Below are 23,862 nucleotides of genomic sequence, written 5' to 3'. Positions count from 1 at the left end.
AACCAAATATGGGAAAAAAAAAAGAAGAAAGTATTTTCTTGTCCCAGCTGGCTGGTGCCTCTGTGAAAAATGGAATGGATCAAAACAAAACTACGTCTTCAATCCCCTCTTGCTTTGAGCTTTGAAGGTCCAAACAAGCTCAATCCCAAATTGGTACTCTTCTGGAACCAGTTTGTGTGTATGCACCAGAGACAGCAGGATAAAAATATAAATGGATAGACAAACTGTGGAGGCTTTGGCACAGATTCCATATTAATGATTCAATGCACAAACTTGTACATCATTAAGACATTTATAATGAGTTATCAGTGGCATAAAGCAAGTAGCAAAATTAATTCAAGCCAATTTTCTGTAATGGCAACTGATTTAGACACCCAGAGTGTTGTGTGTGCGCACAAGAATGCGTAACCTGAGTATCTTACAATATTACATTAAAGCATTTTTACTTCTCTATAATCCACCCCCATCATTTCCATTTCATTATTTCTCATTAACAAAGTATTTATATGTAAATTAAATAAGTTCTGTATTCAGGAGTTGCTTGAACACCAGGAAACCTTTTCTTTCCCAATTATTCTTAGCATGAGAAACCTTCCATCATTTCCCACATCAGTAATAAAGACTATCCTTCCAAAACCCCAGATTATGATAATAGCAGTGTCACTACCAATAGAATTATTCAACAAAAAGTCAGGTGCCGTGGGGGACAGCTGCTTTGGGAATTATTTAAATCATCACAGGGGAAAAGGATATTAAATGGTCCGTATGAATTACAGGAACGGGGTTCATTTAAAGCTCTGCATAATACAGATCAGATCTATTTAAATCTGTTACCACATCTTATATACTTTATTTCAGACCTCTCTGACAGTCTTGGAAAGTCTTTCAGACTTGCTGGCACACTCAAAGCTAGCTTCCTTTGAACCATCTTTTCAAATATGGGATCTTTTTTTTTAAAGCTCGGTTTTAAAAATTGCACAAATATGATGAGCTAATGTCACCTCCAGTGTAACCCTAGAGAGCTTAGCACAGCTCAGAGGAGATCTTCTGGCCCTCCACACAGCTATTTCATAAAATTACAATCTGCTTCATGTCAAACAGAAGAGGTAAAAGACTTGCACCATTAATCCCTTCTGTCTGAGCTTCGGAAGCCCTGGCTGACAAAATGACATCTCTTGCACAATTCATCAATGCCATTTGCATAAATAGTTCCTTAAATAAATAATATGTACATATATATAGCTATCCACATGTGCTCCTGAGACTCATTTCCGACAAGGATCATCTCACAGGAGATAAAAACCAGGCGATATTCAGTCTCCTGAACAAAATCATCTGCAGCCGTGGAGATGAAAAGGACAAAGGACTGCTTTGAATAGCATTCATTGAAATCTCTCCTTTTGTACTCTAGCATTTGAAAGTTCATGATGACAGAGTCAAATTCTGAACACGATAATTTATTCAATAATAATTTATTCAATAGTAAATTTGATCTTCATGGACTATCTGATGAGATCTCAAACACACGCAAAATTCACATTGTGCTAAAAAATATTTTTGCACCATCATTACAAAATGGATGAAATCCTAACTTTCCATGAGTAAGACTTCTGCTAGCCAGAGTGGGACAGATTTTCTGCGTGCCACGTAAGCAGTCTGACCCATTATGTTTTGAACTTACAATTATTACAGGTTAGATTGCAATATTCTTACCCTTTTGATTGCAGCAAGTGGCATGTCCGTAGCAGAGGTCTGCCAGCTAATTCTTTTTATAAGCTACTTTGGCTGAGAAAGCTAAACTCCCACTCTAGTGTGCTCTGAAGTTATTTTCTCAAAATCTTTCTTCCTCTGGAGCAGTAACAAGAGCTGATTACCTACCAATCAAAGAGCTCAATGCATTTTGGTCAGCTCTTATAACTGTTCCACTAAGAATGTTTCCCCAGTGTACTGAATTCAAAGGCTGTCATGAAGAAGGAAATGCATGGAAGGGTTTATTACTTCCCAATAGTCGCTATCGTTAAAGAAATTCACTACCATTTTCACAGAATTGCAGAGCAACATTTTCAGTTAAAAACTGTTGCAATGATTTTATAGTCCATTCTTCTGATTTGTTAGAACAGAATTCTGCGATAACCATGATAGCTGAAAAATGCAAGCATTAGGAGACCCTAACGTTACTTTCTTTATATAAAAATCTATTTTACTTGAAAACTACACATATGAATACTTATCAAAACTTTGTTCAGGTTCAGCATCAGATATAGGATACTTAGAGATATCTATGTATCCAGTGGATCCTACCGTACACTATTCTAATCACTCGAACATTAGCAATCTTTGAATCACAGATCATTATTAGATTCTCTTTGTTTATGGGAGGAAACAGCTGGGTTATTTTAACATATTTGCAACATTAATATTACATCAGGATGGAAGACTCTACAAAACAATATAACTGTGGGTGAACTTCAGGGAACAGCGAAAATGATAACACAACTTCTGCCCAACAGCATTTTCTCTAAGCAGAACTTACCTTTGTTGTCTACCAAGATAGCCTACAACTGAAATTCTCATCAGTGTTTGTAATTACCCTCACCGTTTTCACACTGAAGCCAACTTTAAGTTTTCCAGTTTTACAAAATCTCATTGACTTCAGAGAATGGCAACACTAAGCAAATTTGTTAGTCCCAACCTGGATGACTGAATCATACCACCATTTTTAACAGGTATTTTCACTGCACCTGATAAGGGTGTTAGAGGAATTAAAGGTTAATCGTAATATAACTAATACTTTTTTAACCTAATAGACTTTTTGGCATAAAGAGGATATAGTTCCCATGGGAATTGCCTGCGGAAGTTATATCCTTTCACAGATGTAATGATAGTAGTTCAAGTGCTGAGTATGGCTTATCTAACAGAATTGTTCTGCATTATTTGTGAAGCAACTATAAGAAGTAACAGTTCATATCTTTACAGTACAACCCAGTGGGCAAACAGATAGAGGGTGGAATAGCAGTGAAAAATGCTCAGCAATGGAAAGACATACAGATCTTGGAAGGCAGTATCTTTTCTTGAGTTTTGCCTGACAGGGTTGTTTGAGGAACACATCTGATCAGGAGAATGAGGCGTCTAAATCAGCACATGAAGACAAGAAGACAACAAAAGAATTGCTCTCACCTCTGCAATGATCCCCACACACCCAGCAATGACTGCAGCCTTTGCTTGAGCCCCACTCATCCCTCCAAGACCAGAAGTAACAAACACCTTTCCGGATAGGTCTTCTGCCTTCAAGTAGCGACGGCCTGCATTCAGCACTGTGAGCTACACACAGCACAAAATAGAAATTATCAGGAGGTATTTCTTCTAGAGTCACCAAAATTTAATGAAAAATGCCACATTTTCCCAATTAATTTCCACAGATACCTGTAACACATGGCTGTTTGCAAGCAGGACTGTTAAAGGGACTCATGGGCACTTATTTCCTACGTCCAACTGACATTCTGTTCCTTTTGGTCAATTCATACTTCATTTACTGTAGCTAGATGTGATCTCAGATTGAGACCTTGATAACAGATTCCTTCAGGTCTGCTTTCTGCTTAAGATGTCATGGACTGAGTAGAATGACACCAACTTTTTAAGGAGCAGGCAATGAGAATTTCTTTGGTAATCAGAACATCCTCTCACAGCAGTCCATGCCACTCCAGTCACCATGCCACTCCAGTCACCAGCCACTGCAGGGGACACCCTCCTCCAACAGCTATCAACAAATAAATCTTTCCTCAATTTCTTACCACAGTCCCATGGACTATTCCCTGAGGTCCAATGTAGCAGTAGCTTCCTGCAGTCATCTGGCCATACCTGGCAATATCAATGAAAACAATGATACCACAAGTTACTCAGGCTGGAAGGAGGGCTGTATACATCTACATATATTTCTAGCATAACAAAAACAAAACAAATAAAGCAAAGAAAGAAACAAGTCAATCTCCTGTGTTTCTTTTTGATGTTAAAGATCTGGCATTATTAAATTCCTAACTTAACTGACCTTCCTCATTTGCAATGCACAAACAGGCTTTCAGAAGATCATTTAACTCTTTAAATAATTGAGCTCCAAAATGTGTAGAACAAAAGAATTGAGTGTAAATTTAATTTTGTCTTTTAGCATAGCAACTAAGACACAAAAAGACTCCTTTTCCCATTTGGGCATATACCACTGGATTTTAGTGGCACTCCCACTTTTAAGTCACAATTGTTTTTGAGGTTGTAACCCCAAAATCATTGTCCACATTCCTACAAAATCCCTGAGAAAGCGGCAGTGAACATACTCTGCTCATGCCCTTTCCTTTCCTCCAGCATTCTGGTCTATACACACCCAGCTCTCTCATAGCTTAAATTCATTCTCTCCATCGTACACAGCAGAATAACAACCCTGTGCTCATCAAGTAGATGAGCATTCAAAAAAACGGGTAAATAATCATGTCAAATATATTAAAAAAAATATAGCTTTCTACTTCAAAGCCTTTTCTTAGTGTAGAATTAAAGGAAAACTTCATAACTTATGTTTTTTTTTTTTGGTTAATTGGTTTTTCGAAGATTGCAAAACAACCACTGCCAAGTGTAACTAGTCCAGGCTATAATTAGGTTATGATTATGGCTTCAGGCTGTAATTCAGCCAAGTCTTACACATAAACCTAATACTAATTCCCAGCAGACCTCAATGACAACCTTATATATGTGGCTGAACATAACTCAAACTCCTAAGCAATTGCACTTAAGTGTACATTAATGCTTTGCAGCATCAGGACTTTATGCAGTACAGTTGAAATCCACCTGCATTGGAGATTTTAACCAGCCGCTGCGCAATGTCTGAGTTAAATTTTAGATAAATGTTTTATATATTTTAATAGTATCTTCTTACATTGTTACTCCCAAAGCAAACATCTTCTCATATTCATCTCTGGTAGAATAGTTGGGAATAACCTAGGAAAACAATCAAAAAGAAAATCCAGATAAGCAAATTAAAGATTTAAGCAGATCTTTTTCACCACCTGAATTTTCTGTGGTCAAACACACACAAAAAAAGATGTAAAACAGGAGTAGTAATTCAGGGGTTTTATTCTGTGCATTCTAGTATTACACAAAAAAAGGATGTCTGGTCTTTCCATCAGCATGACTTTCATACAAGTCTTAAAGAACACAGTTGTCTAGCCACAAAACTAGCCTACAGAGAGATGAATATTGAATAGGTCAAGACAACAGGCAATGGACCAGCAGGCCCATTTGTCTAGCTTGCCTTCTGAGCAAAGCAGTCCAGGTATCTGAGCATTTGATGCAGGTCATCTGTTTGACTGTTGAGGGCTTTCATGTCTTCCAAAATGAGCCTAGATTAATTGTTTTGGTCAAGAACATGTATAGCTCAGGCTGAGTCAGAACATAAATCCTCTGACAAGGCAAGAATTGTTCCTTCCGTCACTGCAGATCAGCCCACTTGAGTTGAGAGTGACTGTACTGGAATAAATGCTGCAGAATTTAGACCCCAGATTTTTGGTGTGCTATATTGTAAGTTCAGGTAGCACAAACAATATTTAATTCTGCAGAGACATGAAAAATAAACCAAAGAGGAGAAAAAAAGGAAAGAAAACAAGATGTTAACACCTACCATGCCATTAGTAATGATTAACCGAGGAGCGTATCGATGGCTGGGAAAGAGTCCCAGAGGATGTCCACTGTACATTACTAATGTTTGCTCTTCAGTCATTTCTGACAAATAGTGCATTACCAACCAGAACTGAAAGGAAAAGCAAGGAAAGTGAGGGAATTTGTTTCTATCTTGCATTATGTTTCTTCATGAAGCTGCTAAACTGAGTATGAAGGCAGCTACAGAGATAATGAGGTGTATTGATGTACAGAATAACAGCCAGAGCTCTCAACACATTCTTGCTTTTAATAAAGTCCATTAAGAGACACCGCTCAGCAGGAAACATAAATCAACTAGCAAAGGTCTGAATAAGTTCCAGAGTAATTTCTCCAGTACAAACCCCAGAAATGCTTTTCTAGCTTTTCAGTGCATCATTTTTAAAGCCATTCTAATTTTATCTTGAGGTTAACCATTTGGACCTAGCAATTTTCTGGCAATCTTTCCAAAAGCAATCTGTGAAATTTTCACTAAAAAAGAGATCAAAACACCCATGTATAATGTTGATCCTAACCTGATATGGTTAATTCAACATCTTCTGGTGCTTGTCATCTTTTCAAGAGATCATCATTACAGCATGCACTTAATGAAATAACTTCTCAAAAAATAGCTTTCACTATGGACAATGAAGAGAACCCTTGAGACACCCCGGAATCTGTAAATAAATGCATCTCAAATCTAACTGCATAATTCAATAGTTACTCTTGATCTGTGCCAAAAAGTAGACTTGATCATCTAAACTTTTATAAATTTAACTCACATCCATCATCATCTACTACAAAGCCCATTATATTCCATGGGAATTTTAGCATGAGACAACCAGGTCCAAGAAGAGCAGCTGTTAACTGCTGTTAACACATTTAACTTCTGTGGCTGCCTTTCACCCATATTAAAGTGGTACAGATTTGAAGCTAGTCCCTTCTAACCCAGATAATTTCTAAGATGGGTTTAGCAAGTTAAGTTGGTCAGGAAAGAATTACTTGTGGTTTTTTGTTTGCTTTTTCATTTTGTTTGTGTCATGAAAAGTTTTGAACTTGTTCCAGTACAGAACAAGTAACTAGCTGTGAAAACTTTAGCAGGCTGGGAAAAACTTGTAACAAAACCAGAAGCTGTGAGATACTTAGATTTTTCTGCATTGACTGAAAGATACAACTAGTAAGTAGGAAGGAAAAGGAAGATGGAGTCTGTATTTCGTAGCCTGCAAGCTTGCAGACAAGTTAGTAAGGGGAAATTTACCTCTGGTCATGTTTTTCTCTTTAAAAGTCATTCAAAAGAAAGCACCAGCCTGTGTGGATGATATAAACCAAACTCAGCCTTTTCCCTAGGAATTTTGCAATGACAGATTTTCAAAAAGGATGTTGTTTTCAAGCCTCAGAGGACAAAATGTTCCATCATAACTGAATCATTCATGTGATTGCTACTCTAAGCAAGCAAAAACAGAAAGGTTTTGTTTGCTCTGCTGTGAAACAACTGCAGGTCATAGCTCTAACCTGGATGAGAACAAGAGAAGAGAAAGTATTTCTGACTTTGGCAGTGCTTCTACTTCACCTTGCAGCCCAACATCTGCCTTCGGGATGCCAGCCCAGGCAATGCCACTATATGAACTGCTGGCACTGGACACATGAGAAATGCTGTAAAACTTTCATGCAACGTGTTAACTGGCATAACTGACATTTATGAATTAACATGGAATAAAGAAATGGTGTGCATTGCCATAGTACCTTTATTGTAAAAAAAGTCAGAACAGTTTTACCTCAACAGCTAAGATTTCCATTAAACTCCCATTTAGCGGATTTGGAAACTGAAGCATGATTTTTTTTCTTAGCTACAGATGAAAATCACAAAGAAGAAAGACCAGGTCTCTCAGTTCTGTGCTACAGTGAGGAATCCATTTCTTTTTTCCTTAATGAGGAACATCATTTACAGGTTAGTTTTGCTTGGAATTTTTAATAAACATGAAGCCGGATTCAGGTAAAGCCACAAATACCTCAAAATGTTTTTCACATGCATTTTGCGGTTGTTGGATTAAATCAAGTGTATTTAGTGCCAATTTTGGATAGACAATTATACCTTAAACATCCCAGTTCAGATTTCAGACAGGACTTTACCCACCTGCCATTACTATCAGAAGTTCAGAGTTAGGCCTGAAAATAAAGTGCACTATGACCTGACCAGCTAGTATGTAAATATTTTCAGCTCATCTGATTTTATTGGAAAAAGACTAAGGACTACACTTTCTTAAAGCCATATTGTTTTCTTTTTTTATTCCACTATATATTGTGCAAAAGTACCACAAACAGGCAAGCAGAAGTTATACGTTGTTTCCTAGAATTTATTTTGCCTCTAAAACTATCTGTGCAAAGTACAGGCACATACACATGCATCAGAGAAAGACAAAGAACTTTTACATCATCTTACACAGCTTGATATGTTTAAAATACAGTATTTTTATTGGGCTGTCTGTGCTCTCCTTACTAAATAAAGCTCTCCCCATCTATGCAGTTCATAACTGGGCATTCCTCTATCCAGACAGGATGTTTTGGAGTATTGTGAGACAATGACTGCCAAGAATTATCACAAACTCTGCCTAAGCAGAATGTGCCTGGGGGACACTGAAATGGGTTTCATGAAAGAAGCTGCAAAGCCAGCAGTGTCCTACCTGTGCCCAGTTGCTGAAGACCTGCCCATTTCCTCCGTAAGTGACAAGCTCCTGGGGAAACTGAGAAAGACAATTTAACAATAATAACACAATTATTTTTCTGAAACGTTTCACATTATCTCCAAGGTATTTTTTTAAAAATCTCAGTAATGAATTCTTTCTATAGCTTACAGCTTATTGCACCGACACTATCAAAAACAGAGAATACCATCCAAAGAGTTATAGGTTAAGCAAAAAAAAAAAAAAAAATCATTAAAATTCTTTTTCAAAGTAAGCCTTTGTTATTGTTACAATGGCATTTTGGTGATACAGAATGCTAGAAAGTAATTCCTGGATTGCAGGTTCTACAACAAACATACACACCAGTAAACTCCCTTAAACCGACCCTGAGTGAGCTTACAGCTTGGTTGCCACTAGATTTTACAGCTGGAAGAGTCTAAGACCAGCAGGGCATTGCTGAACGGCCTCTCCCCTGCCATTTGTAGAACAGATGCATTACACTGGATAGTGCTTGTAAAGAGGGACTTTGTCCTGTAACCCTCTAGTAAATCTGTCCTTGGGGGCTGAGCTTGCCAAGCTACAGGAAATATCAACACTAATTTTTCAACATATGTTGTAGAAGCAGCGTACTAAGAGCTGAACTCTGCCTATCTCACAGATAGCAACCAAGCTCCTGTATATAGTGGGAGATGGAGTGAGCCTTGTTAGTGCTGCAGGAGTCCTCAGAGGTCTAAAATAGGACCAGAACCCCATGTGCAGAATGAAGAACAATGCACAGCACAAAACTAAAGAACTTAGCAAGTAAGACCCAAATCTCAAGGTACCAAAACAATCACAGGAAAAGGGTAGAATCACCTTTACTCTATTGCAAGGTTAGCCTCGCAGAAATGATCATTCTAGCACATCACTCTGTAAAGAGTGCCTTAGCACTACTAAAATTGGCCTGCTTAGCTAACACAGCAGCCAGCTCCACATGTACAGGGACTGTCATGTACCTTGGGGCACTGAATCATCAAAAGGCTTCTGAACAACTGAAATCCTATTTAATCCATTGAAGGAGCATCATTTGCGCAAAGATTAATTTCACCTATATGCTTAAATTCTCCAATTTTTATGTGAGCAGGAAGGAACTTGCAGATTTGTTTCTGTTCTATGCATCCAGCTTCCTTTATTATCACCGTAGCTTACCTGAGCCACTGAGGGATCCAGATTATTCATGATCATCAGCATAATGGCAGCAGCTGACTTGGTCTTGCAAGGATAGTCTTTGATGGGGTACGCTCTGAAATGGTATTCATCAGACTTCAGGAGTCACACAAGGGACTCATAAGGGTAACAACAACAACAACACACAGCACAGAAATATCCCTGCATGCCAACACATCCCTTTGAGTTACAGGTTTTTATTCAGGAGGGATTAAAAAAATGAAGGAGAAAGTGCAGATCTGATATGACATGTACCTTAACAGGAAAACAAGGTTTCAATTTCTATCAGAACTAAGCAAAGAAAAAAAAGATTATATTCAGCTTATCATTTGCTGAATCAGTTAATCACAACCAGTTATAAATATGGTAGCCACAAGCTCTCATTGCTTTTCTACGAGAATTTTTTGGGTCACACTTGCACTGGCCTCTATAACCCAATTGCCAGGTAAAGCAGCTCAGTCCGTCCTGCAATATCAAGGAAAAGAGCAATGGGAGAAATTGTCTTCAGGCTCATCAGCCCTTGCTATTTAAGATCCTATCTAAGAAAAAATGCCCAGCTTGAAATTCGATTCCAAAGAAGCTCTCAAACACTTAACTAGTTAGGAGAAATATGCAGTCCAGCTCTGCAATACCTTTCAGACTCTCTTCCAGTTGTTGTCCCCGTAGCTGATTTCTGCAAGAGCTGACCCCAGCCTAGTATGGACAGCATAGAAATATGTATGTCTGTGGAAATCAGAGTGCTTTCTAGTTGCTTGCTTTATTCAGATTTATGTACAGACATTAACCAGACCCCTGCTGGATGCAAAAAGGAATCAATCAGTCTAAAAAAAGCAGCTAGCCCCTGGCAGCCCTCTCCAAAATTGTTCTGCTTCACAAACATTAGCCCCATCAGCCCTATAATGAAGCAATGCTCCAAGATCAACAGGCACAGCATATTAAAAACCAGGGTCAGCTACAGGTTCCAAGGAAGGAAAAAAAAATGCACTGCCTCTCTTTTAAGCCCAGGAAGACTGGAAAATAACCAGCCTCTCACAGCAGGTCCCAATGCCATCCACAGTGCTGTCACTATTTAAAGTCAGTTCCACAGGTGAAAGCTGGTAAGCAAATGGTAGCCAAATGCAGTGTGAACCCCTCAGTTCTTACCTCATCTCAATATCTGGAAAGAATCTGTACATGTAGATATGTCCATAGAGCCTGAGTTCTTCAGCAAATTCCAGCACCAACTTCTTTTGTATTTCAGGTGGGAAATAACGCAAGGCGTTACGCAAAGCAAGCTGCCGGGGGGGGGAAAAAAAAAAAGAGACAAAATAATTGAGCTGAAAGAGGTGGAGGTAAGTGGGTGGCCCTGAATTTTATCAGCTGGAAACATGCCCCAGCTCTCACAAAGATGATTTAATTTAAAAGGCCAACCTCACACCAGGGCAGCTTCCATTCCTGCTTTCCCATTGAAATATTTCCATTTGCATCTTTCCTTGTAAATTCATTTGCTGTACATATATAACTTTCCCCTTCCCTCCCACCCCCCAAATCTTTATGGAAAGACCTCAAAGATTTGTTATGTGGCGTTCAATCCTACAGACACTTGACACAGATGAATCCCTTCCTACAGTGCTAGGGGGCACTGAACTACCAAGAAAAACATTGTCCAGAAATCGTTATCCTGAGACCCTGAACTCTTAGAGGCACTGAAGACCTTACGATACTTTCTGTTCAAGAAAGGAACCTTAGCCTTGAATTATGAGACTTAACAGATGAAGATGTTCTTGGCCTAAGTTTTATTAAAGATTCACTACATTTAGCATACTAATATATTGCAGAGGGTGGTGGTTTACATTATTTTATTGAAGCTACACATATCACTTCTAAATTAGCTAAAGTGATTAGTAGGCATTGAATTAAATTCTGCAGATGATACTAAGTGGCTTATAGTCCCTATGGCCTTCGAAGACATTACCCATATTTTGCAAAGTACAGGGTGTCCTTTTGGATGAAAGAAATCATAAATAAATCACCATCTTTAGTAACAGTCTGATAGTTAAGTCGTCTCTGTATTCCATGTTCCACTTGATTAAAACCATAATGAGAATAAAGACTTTGTAATCTTTAAAAAGCCAATTTCATGCAAAGCTAGAAGCTCTTATAAGTTCCCCAATAAATGAAAACACTCTCCAAATGACTCTTAACTGAAGAGATTCACAACTCACGTGGAATTTCCACATCTTCATTAGGATGATTTTTAAGGAGTTTTGGAAAGGATAGAAAGGGATCAAAGTTGCTTCCTGATCTGATAACAGCCTACAAAACAACCAGGAAAGCCCAGTTTTGGAGACTGCTGACTATAGCAAGGATAATTCATGTTTGTAAAACCTGCTGTTGGAAGATCAAAGAGTTATGGAAGTATTTACTGGAAGAAGTGAAGGGGTTGCACATAGTACAGAAAATAGGTATCTAGAACAAAGGCGCATAGAGCCATGCAGCCTAGGTAACTTTACTCTCCTTATTCTTCTGGGAGGATAAAACATGCTAGTATGAAATCTGAAAAGCTCTACAAAGCCTTCTTCTCAGCTCAGTGACAAGCCTCCTCATTTAACATGAGTATACTCCATCTCTTACGGCGAGAGTTCTCCAGTCTCTTCATCACATTGGTCTCAGTACCTTAGAGCAGACAAAGTACAATGCCCTGAATCTACAAACACCCCATACTAAGAGACATTCCTGTTGGTGTACTTGCTACTGAACAGGAACACAGGTCAGACCCTTTCAGACCAGCAACACTAAGCCTGCAAATGGGCTTGGCTATTCTACACAGAGAATGACAAGGGGTAAAACCCACTTAAGACAAGCAAACACAAATTCCACCTTCATATACTGCCTTATTCTCCAGCTAGATAAGCAGTTTTTTTTCAAAAGCAGGCTATTAAACACAAAAATTCCAGCTATATACACACTGTGACAAAATACGAGGGGATTTCCAAAGTCAGTATCTCAGAGGCAAGCAGCCATCACAGGGGCTCTAGCTCTAAGAAATTCCTACAGTGAGAATGAAATCAGCTGTACACCTTGCAACAACAAAATCAAGTTCTACAAGAGGAAAACAGTGATATTTTTTTCCCCAGAAATTAAAAAAAAAAAAAAAAGTTGCTGCATTTGGCATTTTGGCTACAGAGAACTATCAGGATGAAAGTGTTTTACTTCCATTCTGGCAAGGATCATCTTGATCAATATACTACTTGTATTATAATGAAACTGATGGGCAAATATTTTTCTTTGCTCTAAAAATATAAGAAGGCAAAATCTGTTTGGATTTTCAAATAAATTCACTTCGACTGAGCCCCTGTACTGTTAGTGTTCCATGTTAGCAGAAGCCTGAATTTTGATGATGCAAACATTAATGAAACATGAACTTCAATGTTACATGAAGGGTGAGAAGGGCTCCTGGGTTGCACAGACAATAGAGAGCTGATCTTATAAAAGAAGACTAAGACTGTGGCTTGTTTATCTTAACAGAACAAAGCTGACATTTGATTGCTGTCTTACTGCTGGATAAGTGTCAAAGCAGGAAGGAGCTTCAGGGAAATGCTGGGAGAAGAATAAATAGCTGTAAATTAGCCATGAAGAAATGTAGTCTTGAAATTCAAGGAATTTAAATAACGAATTCTGAAGCAGTCTCTCAATAGCAGTGCTGGGTCCCTTAAAATTGCTTAGATGGAGCCTGACTGCTTCATGAAAAAGCAATTGCCATGTGCATCAGGGAGAATTTTGCATATTCATGATTGAGTCATAACCTGGATAACCTGAGAAGGGCATTTAAGGAACAAATTTAAATAGACTGATCATCAGGCTTTCATGGAAATTCAATACAAGGCCATTATTCCTTAAGTTTTAATAAAACACCATACAAAATATTATTTTGAGCTTTAAGTAAAATTAGTTTTACCCATAACTGACACATTCCACCCTGATGTTAGAAAGCATGCATTTGATATTTAGGTGTTCCTGTTCATAGTTTCGTCAGACAGCAGCATGAGCTGCACTTATCTGCTCAGCACCTCTGAAAAAACATGTTTGAGATCACTTATATCTGGAAAAATATATTAAAAAAATCACTTATACTTCTGAAACTGATACGTTGCTTTTAAGAACCTACTGTGAATTTTTTGAGTTAATGATTCAGTTCAGCTCAGTGCAATGCAAACATTTGATGGAGAATCTTGCTCTTAGATCTACCCGGCAGAGCTAACATTTAATTTTTGTTCATAAGCTCTAGTCATTAATAGAGGGTCTTTTTTTGATTCTCATTGGCATTTACACAGCAAACCAAGATCTTGCTGCCATTTAGTCAAGATTCAGTGACTCTTAATGTCAGCTAAATACTCAAAAGAACCCATGAAATCCTGCTCCAATTGATCATCTGTACATTTTTTTTGCGGTGGGATTCTCTTGAGAAACCAAGTATGCCAGCTTGTTGGTCCATTGGTGTTTGTTGAAGAGCCAGTGCCTCTCTGAGAATGGCATTCAGTCTCCTTTTCTAACATCTTGATCAGGACTTCTAGTTTAAGGATCGTAAGGAAAAAAAAAAAACTATGATTTGCATTCGCCCCATTTACTGAGGAGAAAGGGAAGCATGAAGAGAAGAAATGAGAAACATTCTTAGTTCTGCTCTTTCCCACTGGAGATGTTGCTTGCCTCCCAGTCTTCTATGTGATGACATCCAGGTCTAGAATCATTTGTGGTATTATTGTCTAAACAACTGCAAAAGCAAGATTGTGATTGCATGTATTCTCACTCATAGGCCCCAGCTCAGATCAGCTGTTAGGAAGTAAGCATGGCAATTTCTGAGTAGCAGTTGCTATAAATGTCCCATTGGCTGGGAAAGTATGCCAAGATCTCTATCATCCAGACTTTCCAAAACAGAAGACAACAGGCTAGCCTTTCCAATCCATATACAAACATCCAAAAGCAACCTAATTTCTAGGCATGTAAAGCAGCCATTAAGAACAAATGTCTTGCTTTTTCTCCAGAAAATTCAGCAGGAACTTCAGGTACTATGCAACTTCACAGGCTTTGGTTTTCAGCTTTTTATATCAGGATGTCACAAAGCAGCAAAGACCAGATGCTCCCTGAGAGACAGGGAGACAAGAAGAGTAAAACAGCCAACAGGACAGGCACCTCACCCACCATGGCCCAGAACCAGGCCCATAATGTCCAAGGGAAGCAAGCAGGGCAGCCATGGGGTGGCAGCAAGTTTCAAACAGGGGTCTAGGTCATCAGGCAAGGTCATGGTAATGTGCAGGTCTCAGTGAAATCAGGAATGCAGGTCAGGACCAGATGATGGTTACCAGAAGGAGATTACCAGGAAGGTCCATAATGACAAGTCAGACTCAAGGTCAAGTCATCCTACAGGTTGGGGTCCAGATCAGTTAGGCCCCTGGCTAGGCACAGGCACACCCCAGAGCTCTAACATAAGCTAAATCTCCAACATAAGTAGGATTAAGCTTAAATGGAGCCCCTAAGCCTATGGGCAGAGGGTGTGTGTGTGTGGAGCTCTCAGGTGAGGCTGGTCAGAGCCATCAAGGCTGGTTAATTCCCTCAGGGCCCTGTGACAGAAACACAGGTGATAATACAGTCAGCTAGAAGGTGATCCTGCTGGGTAGAAAGAAACTGTAATGTGATTTGGCTCAAAGTTAAGGGAACTGCTACATGGATGAAGACGTCATTTTTTTTCTGATTCTAAGCAACACCAAAAAGTGTACATTCTTCCCAAATGGCACTGGCTTTACTGGAACGTCAATGAATATCAAGCATGCAATTTCCTTGTTTTGCAAAGGACGCAATACACATAAGATTTTAGGGATATCTGCTTTGCAGCATATTTACACAAACATACAGATGCTGAGAAACAGAAAACCAGAGTTTCCTCCTGCGGAGGGAAAGGGAGAGGATGTGGATGTTACAGGCATCAGGCAAAGAATGCAGAAGGAAGAGGACTCAGGAAACATATAAACAAAAATCAGTTATGAGAAATAGCTTGATTTATCCAAAGAGATTAAAGTTGATATGATAGGAGGAATTGTATATCTTTCAGCAAGCCCCCAAACACGCAGAACTTTATAAATCTTGCCTATAGGATTTCTGTTATAGCCACAAAAGGAAGCCTCAAAAAAATTTAAAAAATGGCACTACTACAGATTATTATTGTAAAAAAGGGAAACGTCAGAATGAAAGCATATGAAGAGAGGGACAGATCCTTACTGTGAGAAAATTAGCAGAGCATTATTAACTTCACTACTGTCAAAGCTTCCCATGAACACTTCAATTAGAAAATGAACGCGGTGTCATACATGACAAGCCTCACAATATGCTCAGCATTACACACTGCCAACAAAATCTGGAAGCCTGTCTCAAGACTTAAGAACCACCTTGTAGACAGACAACCTTTTCTCAGCATGAAACACCTCTTAAAAAAGAGATTCGGCCTTTCAGATATAAAATAAATACCATCTGAGCCTCTAACCCTGTTAAGAGTTTAAGGTGGAGGATTAAGAGTAAAATAAATCAGAAAGGAAGCTTTTAAATTTTTAACAGGCTAATAAAAGACCCAGTCAGCATGACCTTTTATCACATGTGGTAGATAAGAAGGAGAGATGAGGGTAGGATGTTAGACAGTAGACGGACCAGAAAAGCAGTCTACTGCTGTCTCCTTGAACACTTAAACGAGGCAGGAAACAATTCCAGTTTCTGTATAGGGAGTGAGGGCTTTGTCATTACCAATCTTTCCCCAGGTAAAGAGTAAGGTTTGGCATTGTTTTGTGAGATACCATCTTCTCTCCTGCAACGTGGACTTCTCATGATAAATCAAACTTCTCCTGGGGAAAGGAATAAAGTGGAGATGGTTGGCAATGTTCTACCATGCAGTGAAGCTCACTCCCTGCTCCTTTATCTCCACAACTATCACCACAGCTTCCTTCTGCACACTCAGTAGCCACACTTCCATCTGTCTGAGCTGTCCCAGGCATAGACAGGATGCCTCTGCCATGAATGCTCCTGACATTGAAGTAAATCCTCTTTGGATATCTCACAGCTGTTCCTCCTTCTACCCCTTGGCTGGGCTCTCCTCTGCTTGTGGAAGTGGACTTTGAAAGAATTTCCGTGCTGATGCCAGTGAGGAACTCCCACGAGGGCAAGGAAGTTGCGTGTAACTTGCTAGTGGGGAATGAACTTCTGCATTCTGACCAGAAAGTCACATTGTAAGAGTTACATGTGATGAAGCAAAGGCTTTCAAACTAAGAAACCAACCTTATCATCATGTCCTGCACAAAATTCCTAAGGATGTCTACCCCTTGAACATTAATTTCTGCTGCTGTTTTTTTTTTATTATTGTCTCTAACATGAAATAATTCAACGATTACTTTAGAGTGTACACAGACTATTTAAACAAAAAGAGGCAGAAAAAGAATTACACAACTAAAGACAAATAATTAACTCAATCCCTTACAAGCTTGTCTAAATTCCAGGATGCTTCAGACTGCTGGTTAAACTAATTTATCTTTGGATCCCTACGCAAACATACAGATACATAGCTTGTACCACGATGTTGATTTGACACATTTCATGTTAACTGTATTTGAGGGGTTAGTATTCACTCCCATACATATGCAGCGTTTTTGCAGCAGCATTCATAATTTCATCTCCAAGGAACAATGCTGGATTGACAGCATTGAAGTCTAAGGCCTCTTGTTTAGCCATTTAAAGTCATGCACAAAGCTGTTGTGTGGCAAATTTCCCTCATATCAATCAACTTGGGGAGAAAGAGAAAGCAAGCACACAGAAAAGTTTCCAGTATTTTGTCTCACTAACCATTACTGAAAATATAACACCAAGGAAATATATCTGCTGGCACTCAGAAGAGCATTTGAGGTGATCAGGTCTGCCGCTCCAAGCTGCATTGATCTGAAAGGAAGAGAAGTGAGGCCTTGTGAAACCCCGTGTTACCTTTTTCTCCTGAGCAGTGAGATTAGGGGTTCTCACAGGTGCATGGGGTATTCCTTTCCTCCGACCTCTGTTTTCAGGCAAAGGGTTTAGAGGAAGGCCACGACAGATTTCCTTCAGGCTGGTCATAGCTGCTGAAGAAATACAAAGAGGAAAGGCAAGGTAAATTGGAGAGACACAAGGAATGGAGACAAAGGGTGAAGGCAAACAAGATGCTAAGCGATTGAGATGTGCCACCACTCTGGGGCGATCTCCAAGAGGACAGCCCGTCCTCTGGCTTCTGCAATCAGGCCTGCAAAGCACAGAGGGCAGGCAGCACAGGTGACACACCTACCCCCTCTGTGCCATGCCATTGGCTCTCCTGTCCTCCTCCAAAATGAATGATTCACAGTTTTGCTGTTTGTTCTCTGGATGCTTTGTCAGGTGGTGCTGTGCTAAGCTACTAGAGCAGTCACTTTCCACATTATCTGGTTCCCCCAGCACCCCAGCAAAAGTCAGGGTCTGGAGCATGAACTTGAGACTTCAGGGATTGTGCTTTTACATTTCTATAGTTCAGGAACTGACTAAAGCAAATCATCATTATTCATGTCATTGTTCATACACACTGTTCAGCTAAGATGTGCATTCTCTGCCTGACACCTCTACGTATGGGCTGTTCCTCAGATATCATCAGGCTGTCCTCTGGACAGCAGCAGCTGTCAATGATAACAGCAAAATGTCCCCCTTAGATTTTAGCTCCTCTTAGCTCACAGGCATGCCTGGGTTTTAGTAGTACTAAACTGAAAACATTAGCTCTGTTACTGCTTTCCTCAAGACAGGCAATAATAAGGAAGAGAAATTAAGGCTTTCAGTTTTAAGTCACTTTTATAACCTACAGTCAACAACAACTGGAAAGTCTTACGTTGTTGCCATCCAGACATCACAAGTAAACGAATATGCTTAACTTTGACTTTCCACTTAAAGAGCAACATGAACTTTGCTCCCCATTTTGAGTTGTTGTTTAAATTATACAGGAGCTTCTTGACCTTTATTACATCCACGGAACTACAACTCACGGCCAGGGAATTTTCTCAAGTGCCACAGTTTAAGTCTGATGAAATTATCTGGAAGAAACTTTTCAGTTAGTGACAAGCCTAAAACCTAGGGATAAAAAAAATGCCATGTTATTTTTTTCACAAAGGCAGCAATCAACAAGCAATGGCGACAAAGCATAATTATCAAATGACAGCATCTCATTAATGTCACACTGCCTGTAGCTCTAGGACATACTGCATTTCCCCAGCTCCCGCTGAAGATGCTTGAGTTGAAAGAACTCAGAACGTCCCAGGGGAGCTGAGCGCACCGCTCTCAAACCCTCTGAAGGATGCTAACTGTCACTTACGAGAGAGAATTATGTTTTGTAATTATTCAGTATTTTAACTGTTTTCAAACAAAAGGCAAAGACAAAAAGGAGAGGAAATTTTTCCTACATATTTTAAAATTTTCTATTTGGTTTTCTTATTAAAAACGCACAAAAAAAGAAAGATAAGGGTAAAGTTAGAAAATTCTCTTCCAATACATAGCTAAATAACTCTGCCTTACATAAACATTCCCACCGCAAAGGGAAATAAATCTTTCCTTATTCTTCTTTGTATGACCCACATTCTGCAAATCCCTCTAAGGTCTGATCCTGTGCACACATGGGCACGAGAATAACCTCGTCTACTCCCATCGAGCCTGCTTCCCTCCGTGACATCAAACAGAAGGTAATGGCATTACACTGCCTTAAAAGCTGAAGAAAGAAAGAATGGAGCTGGGGGGTGGGTTGGGGGGGTTGTCACTCCCAGAATTAAAATTATTTCTAGGGCTGAGTGCTTTTACCCCTGATGCTGGAGCCTCGCTGGGTGTTGGACTTACTGCCTCCAAAAAAATCTGGGGCTGGCAAATCCGACTTCAAGGTCATGCCCTGCATGAAGGCAGATGTGTCAGCGGTGCCAGCGCAGCCCCCCAGCGAAGCCCCAAGTCCCCTCGCTGGCTTCTCCCAGCTCGTGTCTGCCCTTGCCTATGGAAATAAACCCGATGCTCGCTCCCAATCGCCCACCTTGCGAGGGACAAACCCCCCAAACCTTCCCTGCTGTCCCCACGCCTTGGGGCTGCCTTTGGGGTGCCCTGGGGGGGCTGTGTCCCCGCGGTGTGGGGCAGCTGTCATGTGCCGGCAGGGCTGGCAGAGGGTGCTGCAGGGACAAGGGACAGCAGGCAGCAGCCGGGGCGGGCTGAGCGGGCTGCCCCCGCCCCGCACACCCACGGCCGGACAGACGGACGGGCAGACGGCCGGGCAGGCTCCTGGAGCAGAAGATGCTGCCGGAGAACAACGCCTGCATCTGAGCGCACCGAGGACCAGCCCAGCCGACGAGGAGGTGCGGAACCGACCCATCCTCCTCCTCCTCCACCCTAAAAAAAAAAAAAAAAAAAAAAAAAAAAGCACATATAAAGAACAGGAAGAAGATCACATGTTATAATAATCCCCTCTGCAGCCAGACAGGACCAGAGAGGCGAACTGCCCGGTCAGGACCGAGGGATGTGCTGGCAGAGAGGAAACTTGAGGCTAACTCCCAGCCCCGGAGGGAGGGAACCCCAACCCTGAGCCTCGCTGCAGCCGGAGGGAGGCAGGAGCTGCCCTCCAGCCCCTTTTTTTTCCCCCGCACCTGAGCGCAGCCCCTGCCCCAGGCTCCCTCCGGCAGCCCCGACCCCGACCAGGGGTCCCCCGGCCCCGGCGACCCCCCCCCCCCCCGCTTTGGGATTTTGCTCTTAGCCCCTGGCGCTCGTTGTGGCTTCCGTGCCAGCAGAGGGAGGAGGGCTAGGAAATAAAATCAAGCCACCCAAACTGAAAAGAGAGAAGAGCCAGGAAAGCACTTGCTTCTCATCAGCTCTCAGCGAGAAAAGCCAACTCTCTTCTTATGACCCTCTGCTGCAGGGAGCAAAGGGGAAGCGGGTTTTGGGGCAGAGCTCCCACCAAAGCGGGGTTCCCGCAGCCGGGACCCCATCGCCACCCCGGCTAGCTGCGGGGGCTGCCAGGGGGGTAGGGAAGGTTGCCAGGGGGAAGGAAGCCAAAACGAAGCTCCAGCAAAAGCAAGGAGCAGAAAGGAAAGTTTCGGACTAGCATCCGCAAGAGAGCGGACCGAAGAGAGCTCCCCGCGTCGCACCAGCCCTCGATGGTGCATTCAGGGGGCTGCAGCAGGGATGTGAACATCCCCGGCCCGCTGCATGGAGAGGGGTGAAGACACGGAAAATCCTTGTTATTTATTTATTTATTGGAAGCGATGTACGGGTGACACCCAGAAGGCATCTGAGCCCTGAAAGAGGAAAAAAAAAAAAAAAAAGCCTCCAGACCCAAAGGAAAACAAGAAGAATGAGACAGCAGCCTTGACCCCTGCACTAAGAGGAAGGTGAGCAGAAAGAAAGAAAGAAAATACAGAAAAGCCATGCAAGCACCAAACCTGTAGATTACTGCAGCTCTTTTTTGCTTCACCGAGGACAGATATTTTACTGACAGCCATGCAGCATAAAGGCATCGTGCTGATTGTGTTCTTGGAATATTTTATTTCTGGCCACGGAGGAGCAGGTAAGCAAAATAAATCAATATTGCCATTCATGAAACAATTTATCCTAAGTTGAGCAAGGGGAAAAGGAATAGAAATCTAATCTGTAAAGTATGGTAATTTTTTTATGTCAACCTCTTTATTTTAGATTGCATTTTTACAAGGAATCTGGGTTAGTCGATGTATATGAATGCCTCTTATTCCATGATACACAGCTTTACAGCTCAGTCTGCCCCCAAAGACTTATAATAGGATGTACTCTTTCATACATTCTTTAAGGGAAAAGCTGTATTATTTCTATGAATGAAAGAAAAATAGGAGAGAAAGAAAGAGGTGGATAGATTGAGATATGCTGGATGTTTGTTTTGAGGAAGAAACACTGGCTTCCTGGGCAGGACAAGAGTGAAATGACAAGATCCTTGGACAGCACCACTGAAGGAATCTGAATTATTCTCTGCTAACTCCATTTTTCATCATTAAAAGTCAGAGACACTGCTTATGAGTTCCTATTAATCAAAGAAAACCCATTCATTCAGTGTATTCACTGATTCAGTAGTTAACATGCAGTGGACAAGATTAAATCAGTATTAGAGAAAAAAAAACACAACGGACTAGGGCAGAAAGAGAAGTTGGTAAGCTGTGTGTGTATATGTGGGTGTACAAACGAGCATACATAGGAATGATATAGCTGTATTGGTATTTACATAGGCTTCTACAAATACCTGGATTATGATAGAGACTAATTCCTTAAGGGAAAGGAAGCAAAGCATTAGATTGCTTTCTTCCTACTGTGGTTTAACACATCTTTAAGGTTAAAAGGGATGAATTATGCAGATCAGCCCAGAAAAATATAAATTAGCATTGACAAAACAACAATATGTCCTTGGTGACTTTCCCATTGGGATACTGGCTTGGGATCTGTCTTTCTGCATAGCAAAGCATACCAGTGGTTTAAATTTCACCTGCGTGCTCTGAGTATTAGGACTGGAGCAATGCTCCTCATGCAGTGATTTTAAAGTGACTGAAGTGTTCAGATACCATGCAGGATTCGGTAAAATCAAAGGCAGATCAGGAGGCTTCAGCTCAGATTATGGCTTAGTTAGAACCTTTTTAATAACACAGACATTAGACTTCCTAACTGCAGAAGTTATTTTCTTAAAAACTGAAAATAGCTCATAAATTTACAGTCCTGCCAGATTATCCTGTGACTCATTTGGGAAAACATTTGGCTATCACAACATTACAGGGACTGACTGGAGGGAGGACAAGGTATCTTAGTCCCCTTAGTGTTTTATCTTGGGCATTTACTAGTCTCCTGGGCTAGAACTCTCCCTACAGGATACATATGTTGAAACGTAGCACAGGAAGGTTACAAAGATGTCTTGTAAACTTGCTGATGCTGCTGCAGAAAGCAGCCTGCTATAAACTAACCTTAATTTGCTCTGCATCCAATACACAAAATGAAAATGAATCTTCAAGGAAAAGCAGCCCGCAGCTGACTGTGTGGAGCTAAACACTCTCAGAATAACAGTGTAGGACACCGTGATTAACAGCAAAATAATTGGCTACTGAAGGTGATGACACTGAAGATTCAAAGTCGCTTTAAATAAATATATACTGTTTGGCCAAAAGGTTACACAAACCACCAGTCTGTGAAAGCCCAAGGTCTACCTGTTCATTTTTAAGTCTTTTTTCTTTTTAAGAAGCAAGGTAAAAATCTTGAACTAACCTCGAATCTTTCCAGGTCCTATCGGAGGCAGGGTCAATATTGGTTGGACTACAGCTAATTCTGGCAGTATTTAGCCAATCTGTGTAAAAGGAAGCAGACAGGTATACAGAGAAGTATTGTCATAATCTATTTGCCTACCCAGGAAATTCCTTTTTCAGCACTATAGTTGGTCCGTCCTGATCAGAAGTGAAACAAATTGCTGGGCAGTTGTGTGGGGAGTACATGGAGTACATTATTTGTGGGAAGTGCCATATTTGCCTTCTGCCACCTCTGTGCAGAGGAGACAGCTGCAGTTGTCAGGATTGGCTCCTTAGATCTTTAAATACAATGCAAGGGGAAAAAAAACTTAGTTGTGAGGCTGGAGGAGTCACCTAGGTTTTATATTGTCAGATGTGGACCTTCCCCTCTTCTCCCAGGTGGAGGACCTTATTCCCCTCATATAAACCCCACAGCAGCCTGAAAACTCTTGCATATGGGGCAAGCTGCTCACGGGGCTGACAGCAGCCTGGGCTCTCCCTTCGCCCCTGGCCAGCCGCAGCCCTCCCCAGGGAGCAGCACCCAGGGGAGCGGTGCTGGGCCAGCTCTCCTCCCGATGGCAGCCCTCCAAAAGGGGGCGTGGTGTGGTCAAAAATGGCCATTTCTTGCACCAAGCTTATAATCAGCTGCAGGACCTCGTTATCAGCTGGGTTTGGTTTCCTCTGGGCTGGGATTGTTCAGTTCTTCTGCAATAAGGGTGCAGGTGTTGGAGCCCACTGCTGCTCCAGGAAGGATGCTGCGGGCAGACTGCAACTGCCTGATATGAAAGAGCGCCCAGACCTGGGATCTTATACTCATTCTGCCCGTGCCTCAGGCCATGTCTCAGGAGCAGGTCGGTCTTGTAGCATATTCAGAACATCACCGTTAGGGTATTTATGAAGGCTAGCTCATTAGCTTCAGTTGTGAGGCCACTCACAAACGGATGACAACTTGCCAAACTTATTGCATGCTGGCCCCAGACAAACCAAAG

The 23,862-nt window shown here is 41.1% G+C and overlaps 2 protein-coding genes across 2 annotated transcripts in view; one reads left to right on the top strand and one right to left on the bottom strand.

Annotated features, from left to right (window-relative positions):
* Positions 1–17,678, bottom strand: part of UROC1 (urocanate hydratase 1) — a 39,133-nt gene extending 21,455 nt beyond the window's left edge. Inside the window, exons 1-8 of the mRNA XM_050712717.1 lie at positions 17,553–17,678; positions 10,704–10,834; positions 9,543–9,636; positions 8,355–8,414; positions 5,660–5,788; positions 4,919–4,980; positions 3,792–3,858; positions 3,178–3,321 (exon numbers count right to left, since the gene is read on the bottom strand). Of these exons, the coding sequence (XP_050568674.1) occupies positions 3,178–3,321; positions 3,792–3,858; positions 4,919–4,980; positions 5,660–5,788; positions 8,355–8,414; positions 9,543–9,636; positions 10,704–10,834; positions 17,553–17,678 (813 nt within the window). The remainder of the gene's footprint in view (positions 1–3,177; positions 3,322–3,791; positions 3,859–4,918; positions 4,981–5,659; positions 5,789–8,354; positions 8,415–9,542; positions 9,637–10,703; positions 10,835–17,552) is intronic.
* A 3,385-nt stretch (positions 17,679–21,063) lies between these two features.
* Positions 21,064–23,862, top strand: part of LOC118248033 (netrin-4-like) — a 51,483-nt gene continuing 48,684 nt past the window's right edge. The window contains exon 1 of the mRNA XM_035546589.1: positions 21,064–21,150. Within this exon, the coding sequence (XP_035402482.1) occupies positions 21,084–21,150 (67 nt within the window). The 5' untranslated portion in view covers positions 21,064–21,083. The remainder of the gene's footprint in view (positions 21,151–23,862) is intronic.

The sequence above is a fragment of the Cygnus atratus genome, chromosome 10 (assembly GCF_013377495.2).
Source record: "Cygnus atratus isolate AKBS03 ecotype Queensland, Australia chromosome 10, CAtr_DNAZoo_HiC_assembly, whole genome shotgun sequence".
Classification (NCBI taxonomy): Eukaryota; Metazoa; Chordata; class Aves; order Anseriformes; family Anatidae; genus Cygnus; species Cygnus atratus.
The sequence above is the reverse complement of the archived record's forward strand: the minus strand, read 5'-3'. Positions and strand labels throughout refer to the sequence as shown.